This window comes from Periplaneta americana, chromosome 7, assembly GCF_040183065.1.
Source record: "Periplaneta americana isolate PAMFEO1 chromosome 7, P.americana_PAMFEO1_priV1, whole genome shotgun sequence".
Classification (NCBI taxonomy): Eukaryota; Metazoa; Arthropoda; class Insecta; order Blattodea; family Blattidae; genus Periplaneta; species Periplaneta americana.
This window is the reverse complement of record NC_091123.1, coordinates 5,486,058-5,500,241: the sequence shown is the minus strand read 5'-3', so window position 1 is coordinate 5,500,241 and position 14,184 is coordinate 5,486,058. Positions and strand designations below refer to the sequence as shown.

At 34.7% G+C, this 14,184-nt stretch overlaps 1 protein-coding gene across 14 annotated transcripts in view; it reads left to right on the top strand.

Annotated features, from left to right (window-relative positions):
* rdgB (retinal degeneration B) overlaps positions 1 to 14,184 on the top strand; it is a 426,224-nt gene that overhangs the window by 361,553 nt on the left and 50,487 nt on the right. For all 14 annotated transcript variants that reach the window (XR_011332907.1, XR_011332905.1, XR_011332904.1 and 11 more), the window contains 3 exons: positions 2,249 to 2,419; positions 5,423 to 5,578; positions 8,587 to 8,735. Coding sequence is in view for 10 of the 14 variants with exons in the window: in XM_069830175.1 (XP_069686276.1) it covers positions 2,249 to 2,419; positions 5,423 to 5,578; positions 8,587 to 8,735 (476 nt within the window). In the remaining 4 variants the exon portion in view is untranslated. The remainder of the gene's footprint in view (positions 1 to 2,248; positions 2,420 to 5,422; positions 5,579 to 8,586; positions 8,736 to 14,184) is intronic.

Sequence of the window (14,184 nt, the reverse complement as noted above, 5' to 3'; positions counted from 1 at the left end):
TGACAATGTAACTGCATTCCTAAATTTATTGATGTGGCATAGAAGATTCCTGAGACTTTCACTTATTGCAATAATTTCACCATCAAAACTTGTTGTTCCATATCCAAGAGATCTATAAAGTGAGAAGAGACAGCACGTAACACCTGCACCGGCACCTTGTTCTCTGGAGATCAAGGATCCGTCGGTGTATAAAGGAAGCCAGTTTTGTGGAGGGTACCTAATATTAATTGTCTCTAAAGACAATTGTTTTAGTATTTCAGTGTTTACTTCTGATTTCAGTATTTCTTCTGTTAAATTTAGATTATATTCTATATTTAATAGAGTTAAAGGGTTTGGTTTAATTTGTAAGTTTTCTTTTAAATTCGGGATATTGATTTTCTGTTTTAATTCTTGAACCATGGATATGAAACTTTTTTTAGTTTTCAATCTACAGAGAGGACTGTATGAATGCCAATTGTTTCCTGGTAATCTGATAAGTTTTTTCATATTGAATCAGTGCTTTTTCTTCTATTGTCATTTTGATGCTGTTAATATTAGTGAGGAATCTCATAGAATCTATTGGAGTTGTTTTGATTCCACCAGTAATGAGTCTGAGAGCTTGGTTTTGAACATATTGTCTGTCGTTTATGAAAGGTGAAGTAATTAAAATTTCTCCGCAGTATGTTAGCACTGGCTGTACAAACATTGTACATAAAGTTAAACCTATTATTAGCATCACTTTATTATTATTATTATTATTATTATTATTATTATTATTATTATTATTATTATTATTATTATTATTATTATTGCTGCTGCTGCTGCCACTGTGGAGAATATTCAAAGAAAATTTATTATTTCCTTGTGTTCTTATAGATTTTTACCTAATTCCAACAATAAATATGAGATTAACTGCAAATATTTGAATTGTTGTAGTTTATTTGCCAGGCGTCAAGTTCTTGATTACCGGCATTTATTTTTTTGTAAAGTCATTAAGGTGATATTGACCGTGAATCATTCATAAGCAGTATCAGTCTTCGTATTCCTGCAAAGGGTTTAAGATTTCATAAATTTTTTTATAATAGAAATTCTAAATCTCTCTCCGGTCTGCAGATATATTAAATATGCTAATTTGCATGGATTGAACTTGGATCCATTTAATGTGTAGTATATACTTTTTGAGTTTTATGTCGGTTATTAATTTAGGCTTTTTGTTTCGATATGTATTATAATATTATTCTCGTCATCTTGTATATCTTTGTAATACTATTTATATGGTTCCATTCTTCATTTATACGAGTCCATTCTTTCATTTGCACTTATTTAATTGTCATTATTTTAATAATTATTCCAATGTACTTAATGTTTTTGTTACATTGTCTTGTGCTGAACTGTAATTGACCCCTGGCTGTTGTACAGCACATTAAATATTAGTAAATAAATAAATAAATTATTATTATTATTATTATTATTATTATTATTATTATTTATATTATTATTGTTTTATTAAGATTTTTCTACAATACAGTAGTTATCCTTCACCTAAAGAAATTACTGCACTTCCACAAAAGTCTATTCTGAGCATTTTCTTTAGTAAAATCTCATCTAGTCACTCCTTCTGACTTCATCCATCCATTGTTCCCTTGGTTTTTCTCTTCTCCTTCTCTCTGCAGACTACTCCAGCATTGTCTTCGTATTCTTTAATTCTTCATCCTCTTCACGTGTCCAAACCATTTTATTCTTCGTTTTTCAATTACTTCAATAACTTTTTTTCTACCTGCATAATTTATCTAATTCTTTGATTTCTATTTTTTTTTTTTTTTTTTTTTTTTGGTCTCCACCGAAAGTCTATTTCAGTAGCCAATAATTTGTATTTTGTAATAATATTAGAAACATGACGAGACAAAATTACTTAATGGTAAAACAGACTGATAAAATAGTCAAGCCATGACCTGGCATGTGACATTTCAACCAAAGCAACCACTTTATCAATTTCACTATGCTGCCATCTAGCAACTGCAAAAGAAGTCGCGTTATAACCCTTATGGAATTGCATACAGCAAATGCACTTCCATCTAGCGGGTGTTATCAAAAACTGCCTTTTCAGCAGTGGAGGCTCTGGTGGTTCTCATTTTATGTTGCCATTTCATAACATGGGAATGACCAAGATCTGTTCCTTAATATTCAGCATACAAGCATTGCAGGTAATCTAACTAAGCATAACGCTTCTTATATTGTCATGTTTTAACCTCAGCTTGTCTGTTCACAGGTCCCATCCCGAGACCGTTGGTGCAGCAGGTGTACAACTTATTTCATCCGACAGACCCGGTGGCTGCCAGACTTGAACCTCTTCTGTCTGCAAGGTTCTCCATGCTTCCTCCTGTGAACGTGGCTCGCTACCAGAAGTATCCACTGGGGAATGGACAGCCGTACCATCTCTGTGAGTAGCATGATATAGCTCAGCTACAGAATTCTGTGTTACGCACGAATCTTCAGAATAATCATCATCATCATCATCATCATCATCATTTCCCTATCAAGTACTAGTCCCAAAAGAACTGTTACAGCCTGAAAAAGCGATTTTCTTGCCATCTTTTCATAGGTCGACCAAGTGACTGTTTCCCATTTGGACGATACTTCATTATTGCCTTAGGGATCCTGGGTGAAACCATTCTTGAGACGTGTTCCTTCCAGTTTAACTGATATCTGGAGATATAGTCCAGTATTGAAGACACATTAAGTTCTTGAGGGATATCTTCATTTTTCTTTCGGTCCCATTTAGTGTAGCCAGCTGTTCGGCACATGAATCTCATCTCGCAAGCTGTTAGTCTGCTTTCATCTTTTGTCCTTACAGTCCACGCTTCACTCCCATAACATAAGACTGGTTGAGCTATTATTTGATAAAGACGAGAACGAGTTGATTTTTGTACTAATGAAGGCTTTAAAACTCTATTAATGATGCCCATTGATTTGTTGAATTTTACAATTTTCTCTGATAAATCCAAATTTTCAACAAAAGGAAGTTTATATCCTAAATAATTAAACTCATTAACTCTTTCCAAAATTGTGTTATTTAAACAAATTTTGCTTGGTATTGGGTATTTACCACAAAAGGCCATTATTTTTGTTTTGTTAATGGATATTTCCATTGAATATTTTTGAGCTATTAAATTTAAATTATGTACTGACCATTGCAAATCATCTTCTGATGTTGCTAGTAAAACAAGATCATCTGCAAACGTTATTACATTTAATTTTAAATTTCTGTTAATAGTGATATATCCGTGTTTTTGTTTCTCTAAAATCTTTCACACTGTCATTACAAAATTAGCTAACCTTACATTAGACACAAGAGTTTTTAATCAATCAATCTTCTTAATGTATCCAGCTGTTTGCTGACAACATAAAGTCCACTGTAGTCTATTCAGTTGTTTTTCACGAGAAATGAGGGGTATTTTGATCTGTGTTCATTATAGATGCACAAGAGTTTTTAGAGGCCCAGAAATTGAATCTTCAGAATAATAAGAAAACAAAATAGATGGGTCGGGGTAATTTCGGTGTAAGTTACAATTCACTGAATAAAACTTTACCTAATCTTGAAATGCATGCCAATTTAATATGAAGAGTCCACTGCAAGAATGATGGATGTCATTTGGAATACATTTTGCAGGAGAAGCAATTGAAAGTTTGAAATGCTTAGCGCTGAAAGCTTAACTGTGATTTTCCAATCATTACTGGACAATGACTATCAGTGTTAATGCCATATAACTCTCTATGTACATTCTATATGTCTTAAGCTATGCATTGACAGTCTTGGTTCATTTTCGACAAAGTGACATCCATCATTCTTGCAGTGGACTCTTCATATACGAGTATATTGTTTATTTCACAATTGTGTATCATGGAGTGTTAAAAATTTGCGTTGATCACACTGATACTGTGTAGTAAAAAAAAGTTCCTTGTTTACCAGTCTTTGAAATGACACGTCACATTGAAAGCAATATTGTTGGGAAACCAGCTGAGATACAGTAACTTAAATTCATGTATGTGTACATTACACATGTTTAGAACATATTTTTAATAAATTTAGTAAATATATCTATACTAATAATAAATCTGTAGCCAAAATTTTTCTGGTAATTTTCGATTTTCCAAAAATAATTGGTGTTATGTATAATTAACCATCCTGAAACCGAAAATCGCTTTTTTGAAATTTTTGTTTGTTTGTTTGTATGTCTGTCTGTCTGTCTGTCTGTCTGTATGTTTGTTACCTTTTCACGCGATAATAGCTGAACCGATTTATATGAAAATTGGAATATAAATTAAGTTCGTTGTAACTTAGATTTTAGGCTATATGGCATTCAAAATACTTTATTTAAACGGGGGGTTATAAGGGGGCCTGAATTAAATAAATCGAAATATCTCGCTTATTATTGATTTTTGTGAAAAGTGTTACATAACAAAAGTTTCTTTAAAAATGATTTCCGATACGTTTTATTCTTTACAAAATTTTGATAAGACTGATATTTAATGAGATAAATGAGTTTTAAAATAAAAATAACGCCATCTAAGACGGTGCAATGAATTAAGAACAAATGACTTCGTCTATAAGGGCCCTTGGACATCAACAATCGAAAGCTATTAAACATAGCCTACAGAGAATGTTTCTGTGTTTGTATGAAGTAATATCAGAAGCTAAATTAACCGATTTGTATAATTAATTATTATTTCACCACTGGAAAGTGTAGTTTCTCTAGCTGGACATAATGCTATAATGTTATTACAGTAACATCTGAGTAAATCGAGGACAGATAAGATTAAAATAGCTTCTTATGCACAGAAAATTTGATAGGCTATTTTGTACATTCGTTTTCTGTATTTCTTAAAATCATATTTATGTACACTCATTTTAATCTCAGAGAATTAACGAACAACGAGAGTGTATTGATTTAGTATGCAGTAATAGTACGTTAGCTTAGCAATCCATTATTTTATAATTCAAATTTTAACTATGCTCAATTGAATCGTGTTTAAATACATAAAATATATATGCAATAAATGCAATGCAAAAAAAATTGGGTAATGAGCGAAGCAGATTATCTTGCGCTGTTGTAAAAGTTGTTCCCTGGATCAAACGTCCTATTTTAATTATGTAATTACTTTATATTTATTTCTAACAGGTGCAGCGGAGCGCACGGGTATGGCTAGTTATTAATAGTTTCTTAGTAAATTACATCTTACAAATGTGGGGTAATTTGAGTATAATTATAGGTTAATTGGTAAATAATCTAGTTTTCGTTACAGATTATGCCACATACAAAAATTATGGATTGGTGAAAGACAAATATACAATTACAATGTAGGCTATAAGTAATTTAAGTCCCTCCAAGTATTACTTCCTGCTATCAGATTACCTAACCATGCTTTTACTTCTTAATTTCAGTGGAAATAATTCAGGCGAACCCACAGATGTTTGCAGAAGGCCTGAATATCGCTCCCCCCACTCCAGGCAGCCACCTGCGTCGTATGTCTGAAGTGAGCATACAGAGCACTATATCAGGTGTCATCGACTCGTTACCTCTGCAGACTATAAATGCCTGTAAGTATATGTGTAGTAAGTTGCTGGTTATTATAACACTCTAGTTGGAAAGAATTGTTTCGTAAAGGTAGAATTCTTCATCCACAGCCTGAAGTCGCATGGCAGCACTGTTTTAATTTCATCATTAACCACAGATAAATGATTACATTAGCATTTCTCTCCGGATCCTTCATCCACAGTGAAAGAACTGCATACTGATTGTGTATAAGTATAAAAAATGAGGAAGATAAGAGGGGGATCCAGGAAATAATGACCGTTCGCGCGTACCCGCCGCACAGCTGACTCCCCTTCCTTGTTTGAAGGTCAACTGGCTTCCTTAACATGTGTTCTCATAATGTTGTGAGTACTGGTTGCAACAAGTCGCCATCGTGCATTTTGTGTTACTTCAAAATGAATGACGTGATTGATAATCCCGCCGACTGTGAGGTGAGGAGTGTGATTCTATTTTTGAATGCCCGACATTTGAAACCTGCAGAAATTTACCGGCAATTGAAAGAAGTGTATGGTGATACTGTAATGAATGAAAGAAATGTGAGAAAATGGTGCGAAATGTCCAACAATGGCCGAACAAATGTCCATGATGAAACTCGACCCGGATGCCCATCACTCATCACAGAAGACCTGAAGACTAAAGTGAACGACAGAATCTTGCAAGACAGGCGCACATCACTCGACGAATTGCATATTGCCTTTCCTGACATTTCTCGTTCTTTGCTTGGTGAAATTGTGTCGCAACATCTTGGCTACCACATAATCTGTGCACGATGGGTTCCACGGCAACTGAGTGACCAACATAAAATTCAGAGAATGGCCTCAGCATTGACATTCTTGATGCGATATCACACAGATGGAGACGCCTTTCTTGATCAAATTGTGACTGGTGATGAGACCTGGGTGTCTCACAACATCCCAGAGACCAAGCGCCAATCACGTCAGTGGCATCATCCCTCATCACCCAAGAAACCGAGAAAATTGAAACAGACTCTCTCAACACAAAAGTCATGGCTACTGTCTTTTGGAATCGCAAAGGTGTTCTTTTGCTGGATTTTATGCCAAAAGGCACTACGATCAATGCAAATCGTTATTGTGAGACTTTACGAAAACTACGGCGAGCCATCGAAAACAAGAGGCGAGGAATGCTTTCAAGAGGAGTTGTGCTTCTTCACGACAACGCCCGCCCGCACACTGCTGCTTCAACTCGAGAATTGCTGGATCAATTGGGTTGGGAAATCTTTGATCATCCGCCCTATAGTCCAGACCTTGCTCCTAGCGATTTTCACCTTTTCACTCAGCTGAAAGACTCTCTGCGTGGTACGCGTTTTGGAAGTGATGAAGAGTTGAAGAAGGAGTGAACACCTGGCTTAATGAACTGGCGGCAGAGGAGTATAACACGGGAATTCTAAAGCTAGTGAACAGATACGACAAATGTTTAAATGTAGGTGGTGATTATGTAGAGAAATAAAGGAAGCTTCAGTTATGTAAGAGACTTTGTTTTTTTTTTTCAAATATTTTTTTTTAATTATTACAACAAAACGGTCATTTCCTGGATCCCCCTTGTATTATGCAGAAAAAAAGTCTTTTTTCTTTCCAAAAAAAGAATAGTTTCGTTTTGTAATCAATCATTATGGAGTAGTATCAGCTGTGAATATCCTTGTCTGCCGAATATACAGTTAGTTTGGAGCCTGTCTTGGCAAACCGTTTTCATTTAGTAATTAGAACATTTTTAAAATAATCTTTTAAATTGTCACTGTATCTTAGTTGCACTCTGCCTAAAAGTTGTTGTTCTGTTGGACATTGTTCAAACACTCATAATTTTTCTTTCTTCTGAATCCCTGGTAACAGCTCATCTCTCTAAAGGTACGGTCACACGTCGCTACTTTTGCTGCGCAACTTTTGTACTGCAGCTGCAAAAGTTGCGTGTCGTGTTCACACGTAAGCCAGAAGTAGCGCGCTTCACGCTACTTTTCATGCTGCGCAACCCGAGTGCAGCAAAAGTTGCAACTGGAGGTTGCGAGTCTGTTCACACACAAGGCGCTACTTTTGCAGCCGCAGTCATGCTGCAGGTTTCCATCTCCGTGTTGACTTCTCAATATACATTTTGTGGTTATGTTCGCATTATTAAGAAACTCATGCGAAAGCTTACTTATCTATTATTTGATTTTCTGTCCTAACTAGTATTCAGAAATTGGCATTATTTTTACTATAAAGCTTTTAAAAACGCCTATATATGTAAATGATAACCAACAGCATATTCACGTAATCAATGTTGGCAACCCTCCTGTTTGAAACTACGCTACAGAAAATTAAAAAAATGAATTATATCGTCAGCAAATATGCTCAGACTGTGTTGTGCATTTAATAACTGTTAAAATCATTTATTTTCATCACATCTAACATTAAAATATATTCAAACAATAAAAGTATCATTGGCACATTTGGGTGGCAACACTGGTCGCAACCGCAGCAAAAGTTTCAACAAAACCGATATCAAAAATGCTGTGGCTGCAACCCTGAGAACCCTGTTCACATGTCGCTACTTCTAAGCTGCGCACAGCATGAAAAAGTAGCAAGCAGCAAGGTTCGGCAGCCGCTACTTTTCGGGTTGCACCGTTGTTCACACGTCGCGGTACGAGAGTTGCGCAGTTTTTTGTACTGCAGCGCTGCAAAAGTAGCGACGTGTGACTGTACCTTAAGTCATCTTTTTGGACAGAATTTTGATATCCCAATATGTACAAGTGGTACATTTCTTAAAAAAATATATAAATATGTTTATTGCTTTCTCGAGGTTGTCTTAGTTTTGGGATATCTAGCAGTATGTAACAACATTTGTTTGTTTTCATATTGGCTTATTATGTTATGTAATAAGTACTGGTAAGTAACATTCCATAGCAAGTATCTGTATTTTGTATGAATTAATATCCTTATTAGTCAGCTTTTAAATAGGTGCCTCAACTTGTGTTATTAATCAAGATTAGGAGTTTCAAATGAAACCTTTTTGTATCTTGCAGTAACTCAGAAATGGTGGGGCACAAAACGACTTGACTACGCTTTATACTGTCCTGAAGGACTCGCCAACTTTCCGACCAACGCTCTGCCCCATCTGTTCCACGCCAGTTACTGGGAATCCTCTGACGTCATAGCTTTCATCTTACGCCAGGTACCACATTTTTGTGTTGTTTTCATAGTGTCAAGTTTAGGTAACATTGCCAGCATAATAAAAGAGTAATATTGTTTCTTCAACTGCAGCTCAAATGTAACTATTTTATACAGTTTAATTATTCCCATCATGCACTGTAAGTTCTGCAAAATAGAGCATACACTAACAGATCTGGTAACTCAAAATTTGTCTGATCCCAAAACTGTCTGTCCATTTGGTAATTTTTATGATTTATACATATATGTATATGATGTTTTGAGACCTTAGTCATTATATTTTGTGCGAGATCGTGCGTATTTGCTTGTTTTCCGCACAGAACCAATACGCGGTAAGTGTGAAATGCCACATTCAGTATTCCCAACATAACACACATAACAATTTCCCTCTTCTTACCGCTTAAGCGCGACATTCTTTTTACTGCTTTAGGCTTTTAACATATTATTTTTAGAGACGTTTAACATAGTAATAATTATAAATTGGAAACTTATCACTACAATTTCACCTAAATTGTACTGTTAATTATTGGTTTTAAATATTTGCAAAAATTAAGTAAAGTCTACTACTCCACGAAATCTATTGTATTCCTGATACAAGTAACATTAAGGAAGCCGTGAAAAAATCAACAAGACTCCAGATGCCGATGTTGTTACTGCAATATGTTATATAAATAATATTGTTAAAATATTAAAATGAAAAATAAATTATTACATAACCTTACCGTTTGTTTTAAGTTCGCATTTATAGACTGGGGGGGAAAAAAAAGACAGACGTATATCACGGCCTGCTGGAGTATAGATATTTTTGTTTTCTAAAGTTGCCGTCATTAAACAGAAACCAAGATGGAGATTTCATTGCAACTAATTAGAAATTCGTCTTTCAAGTATGTAATAAACGATCTTCGCACAAAATAATGTACGATACACGAGCGGTATGTTTGTTTTCATGTTCTCGGAAATTAAAAAAGCTCAACTACGTTTCGCTTTTTCAATCCTTTCCTCGAACATGAAAACGTCAACATACCGCTCTTGTAACGTATATTACTATTAAGCGTCTTTTCTTCCAAAACAACGCCAATCCTTGTCTAAAAGTTTCTGCTATTGTGCATCTCACTTGAAAACTCACTCAGTCGTAGACTGGTGGATAAAAAAAGTTAGTCCAGTCCTTTAATGAAAATGAAGTGAACGCATTTTGGATCACACTCTTAGATTTAAAATCTTGCAACTGATAAAATAAATATAACATCATTATTTAGATTCCCATCTTAGTACAAAGAAGCATGGATAGGTAAGTTCATTTCACAATATTTTTACAGTTGCTTTACAGCATAGAATAGATAACATGTCCAATTCTTATGTTTAACATATAAAAATGCAGATATGAAATATATACAGAATTAATACCTTAATAACAATAAGTATGGTTACCTTTTAATAATGTATTAAATGTACACAGACAACTATTATATTAATATTTACACAGAACTGTGAAATGTCGAGAATTCGTCTACGGAAAAGAAAGTGTGAAATATTAAGTAATTTTTTTATTTTTATTTTTTTTTACCTTAAATAATGCAGGGTTTTAGCTAGGATTCTTAATGTCCTCAGGAAGACTATTGAAAATTTTTATTGTCATGCAACATACTCCCCTTTGATAGAATGATAAATTTGATGATGGTGTACGAAAATCATTCTTTATGCGGGTATTTATACTATGTATGGCTGAATTAGTTGGAAAATTTTCTTTATTGCATCAGAGGAAGTTTATTAAAAAGTATATGAGTAGCTTAATATCAAAGACGGACATCTGACCTCAATCAAGATTTAGATAGCTGTGGTTTTTTATACAATTTTTCATGCTCTCTCCAGTTATAGTGAAACCATATACAAACTCTAACACTATATTTATAAAATAAATTGTGTTAAATATTACAAAGAACACTGTGAATTAAAAAATTGTCTCTAGAGCAAAATTATGGAGACGACAGATGTCCGTCTTTGATAATAAGCTACTCATATATTTACTGATCTGTTAAGGTCAGAATTTCTAATTAAGGGAACGAACAGGTGAAAAATGTGGAAAAATGGAAAAAAATACAAATTTTTGTTTTTATGTTCATAATTTTATTTAAACCTTCTACTTTCATAATATGGCCTCATTTTTTATTTGGGAGCCCTTTAAACCGTGTCACATGACGTTTAAATGTCTGCTTGCACGTGCTTCGTTGCCCTTTAAACGAGCTGTCAGCTCTAAAGTTTATGTTGAGCTTTGTAATTTGAATAAAGCGGGCTAGTTTTTTTTTCCTGGTGTGTATCTAGTGAAATTAAGTTTGTTGTCACTCCTGAATATACTATCAGCTTGCCTGTCAGCCCTGCAAATACTTCGTTTTGAAACTGAACAGCAAAATATTGTTTGTGGACCGTTTCTTCTCGAGTTTGTGCGTTTGTACGTGAATATTCATACTTGTTTTGCTGATTTCGTGTTATTTAGGATGTTATTAAAGTTTTACACTAATTTTGTATTCAATTAGTTGTATATATTAGTGTGAATAAGTTAGTATAAGTGCATTAGGTTAGGAATCGTCACAATAACATTCAAGACCACGTGTATAACTCAACATTTAGCATTTTAGGCATAGTTTTAGTTTTCTAAACATGAATAGACTAAGTGACATTCATAATAAGGGCAAGAAACGATCAAAATATGCTAATAGGGCTAAAAATTTAGCAAATATAAGGTGGAAGAATGCCAAAACTATTGTGGAATGTGTGCAACAAGAAAATGTGTTAGGCCTAGTTGGTGATAATGAAGATCAAGTGTCAAAAGAAACAAATAATAAACAAAGTGCTAGTGAGATAAAGTTGATAAAATATGGCAACTTGCAGGAGAATTCAAATATAAGTGCCCCCCAGTGTAGTGAAGACTACACATTAGTGCATGTAAGTTTGTGGAGTGAACTGTATAAAGGAGTAAAATGTGGTGAATGTGGAATGGATAGTGCAAAAGCTGAGCTTACTGAACCATCAGGCTTTGCATTTAAAGTGATAGTGAAGTGTTATAATTGCAACACAGTGTTGAATGAAATGTATACAAGCCCTAAGGTAGGTAACACTGAGTCAACTCGACCTCCCTTCGATGTAAATAGGAGAATGGTCAACGCCTTTGTTACCATGGGAAAAGGACACTCTGCTATGGAACAACATTGTATGGCTATGGGTATGGCAGGTTTGAGCTCACCATCCTTCAACTCTCACCTGATAAAACTGACGGAAGAAAACAAACTTGTTAGACAACATGTGTTGAGAAATGCTCACTCTGCAGTTAGACGAGCTCACATGGAAGTGGACAGTTCTATTAGTGATAGTGATGTTATAAATATTGGTGTGTCATACGATGGCACATGGATGAAGCGTGGACATACATCAAAGTATGGTTTAGGTTTAGTCATAGATATTTTAACAGGGCTAGTGTTAGATTTTGAAATAATGTCAAAATATTGCAGTACTTGTGAAAAGACAGAAAAAAAATGGATGTTGCAAGTGACGAATATAAACAGTGGTATCAAAGTCACAAAGATGCTGGTGTTTGTGAGAAAAATTTTGATGGATCTTCAAATGCCATGGAGATGAAAGCTGCAGAAATTCTCTGGACCCGGTCCATTAGGTTGTGTAATATGAGGTACACAACCTTATTGTCTGACGGGGATGCAAAAACACACCATCACCTTCAGCAGCTTCAAGTTTATGGTGAAGGCATTGACATTAGAAAAGAAGAATGTGTGAACCACGTTGCTAAGAGAGTAGGTAAAGGTCTACAGAATATTGTTAGGGAATGGAGAGGGACAGATTCCTCAATCGGAGGCAAAAAAAAAAGGGAAGTCTGACTGCAGAAATGATACCTCGACTGCAAAATTACTACAGAAAGGCCATTATTGATAATATCCCCGATGTAAACAAGATGAAGAAAGCCATCTATGCAACACTTGACCATGCAATGTCCACGGATGACAAGCCCCTGCATTCAAGATGCCCTAGTGGTGAAAAGTCATGGTGCTTCTTCAACCGGGCCATTGCGAAGCAAGAAGCTGTTCCGAAGCATGACTTGAAAACCATGAAGACAGTGTTGCGACCTGATGTTGTGGCTAAAATCATGCCAGTGTACTGTAGACTAGCTAGTGATGAACTTCTTAGCAAGTGCACTGCAGGAAAAACTCAAAATGTGAATGAAAGTGTTCATAGTGTGATATGGCGGAAGTGCCCAAAAGAAATTTTTGTATCAAAAAAAAAACTTGAAGTGGCTGTTACTTCTGCTGTGACTGAATTTAACATGGGTTGTACAGCAAACATTTCCATGAGAGATTTAGTGTCAACAGTGAAATTATCTCCTGCAGCATACAAAATTGGCAATAGGAGAGACAAGCGTCGACTGCAGCAAGCGGCTACTTCAACCAGTGAGAACTTCAAAACAAGCAGGAAGAAGCTACGTTTGTCAAAAAGTGTCACTGAAAGTAGGAAAAAGCAGCAGGAGGGGTCAACATATCAGGCAGGAGGGTTTTAAGCAATTTCCATAATGTGTAAGTACTCAAACATAGTGTTGTACTTTAAAACTTGATTTTCTCCCTTTTAAATTTTATTACATTTTAACATGTTCAAATTGCTCCATATGATGCATTTCTTAACCAATAGTGATGAAATTTTTACCACAAGCCCACATTACCTAAAGGAAAAAGACTGTCACATGGATTTTTAAAATATTTATTATTTGCCAAGATATAAATTGATTAAGATGCATGAAATTAATTTTTTTCTTTAAATTGCCACTCACCCAGTTTTGAATTTTTTTCTCAGTAACTAAGAAGTGCTAACTAAAAATCATGTGATAGATGTTTTATTATTGTTAGAGGAACTGTTCTATATTTTTTTAAATTCATAATGTTAAGCGTTCATCATGCAGCATTTTTTAAATATTAATTAGTATTAATTGGTAAATAATTAATTTCTTCAAAACTAATTAAGATACATTAATGAAATTTATAGGGATGTTTTAAATACATATCAGCACTCTGTGGTAAAAATTTCAGTCCATTAGCATCACAAATGCATAATTTGAATATTTCACCTGTTCATTCCCTTAAAAAAAAAAAGGTCTACACAATTCTCTAGGCTTCGTTCCAACTGTTATTCTAATTGTTCTTTTTTGTAGTCATTGTCTGCACTGTACCAATGTTCAGGGTTACATATTGGCACCAACATCAGAGATTGCAAGTAAAGGGGCAACTGTCTGTTGGCTCTATCACCAAGTACTATTCTTCAGTCCTTCAGATAGATTCTCCATTTCCTGTCTTCCCTAATGTCGATGCCAACATGTAGTTTCAAAATATTGCATGTTTCTGCACTTATGACATAGTGCAAAAGCTCAAAAATTCGTGTATCACATTGAATACTGTTGATGT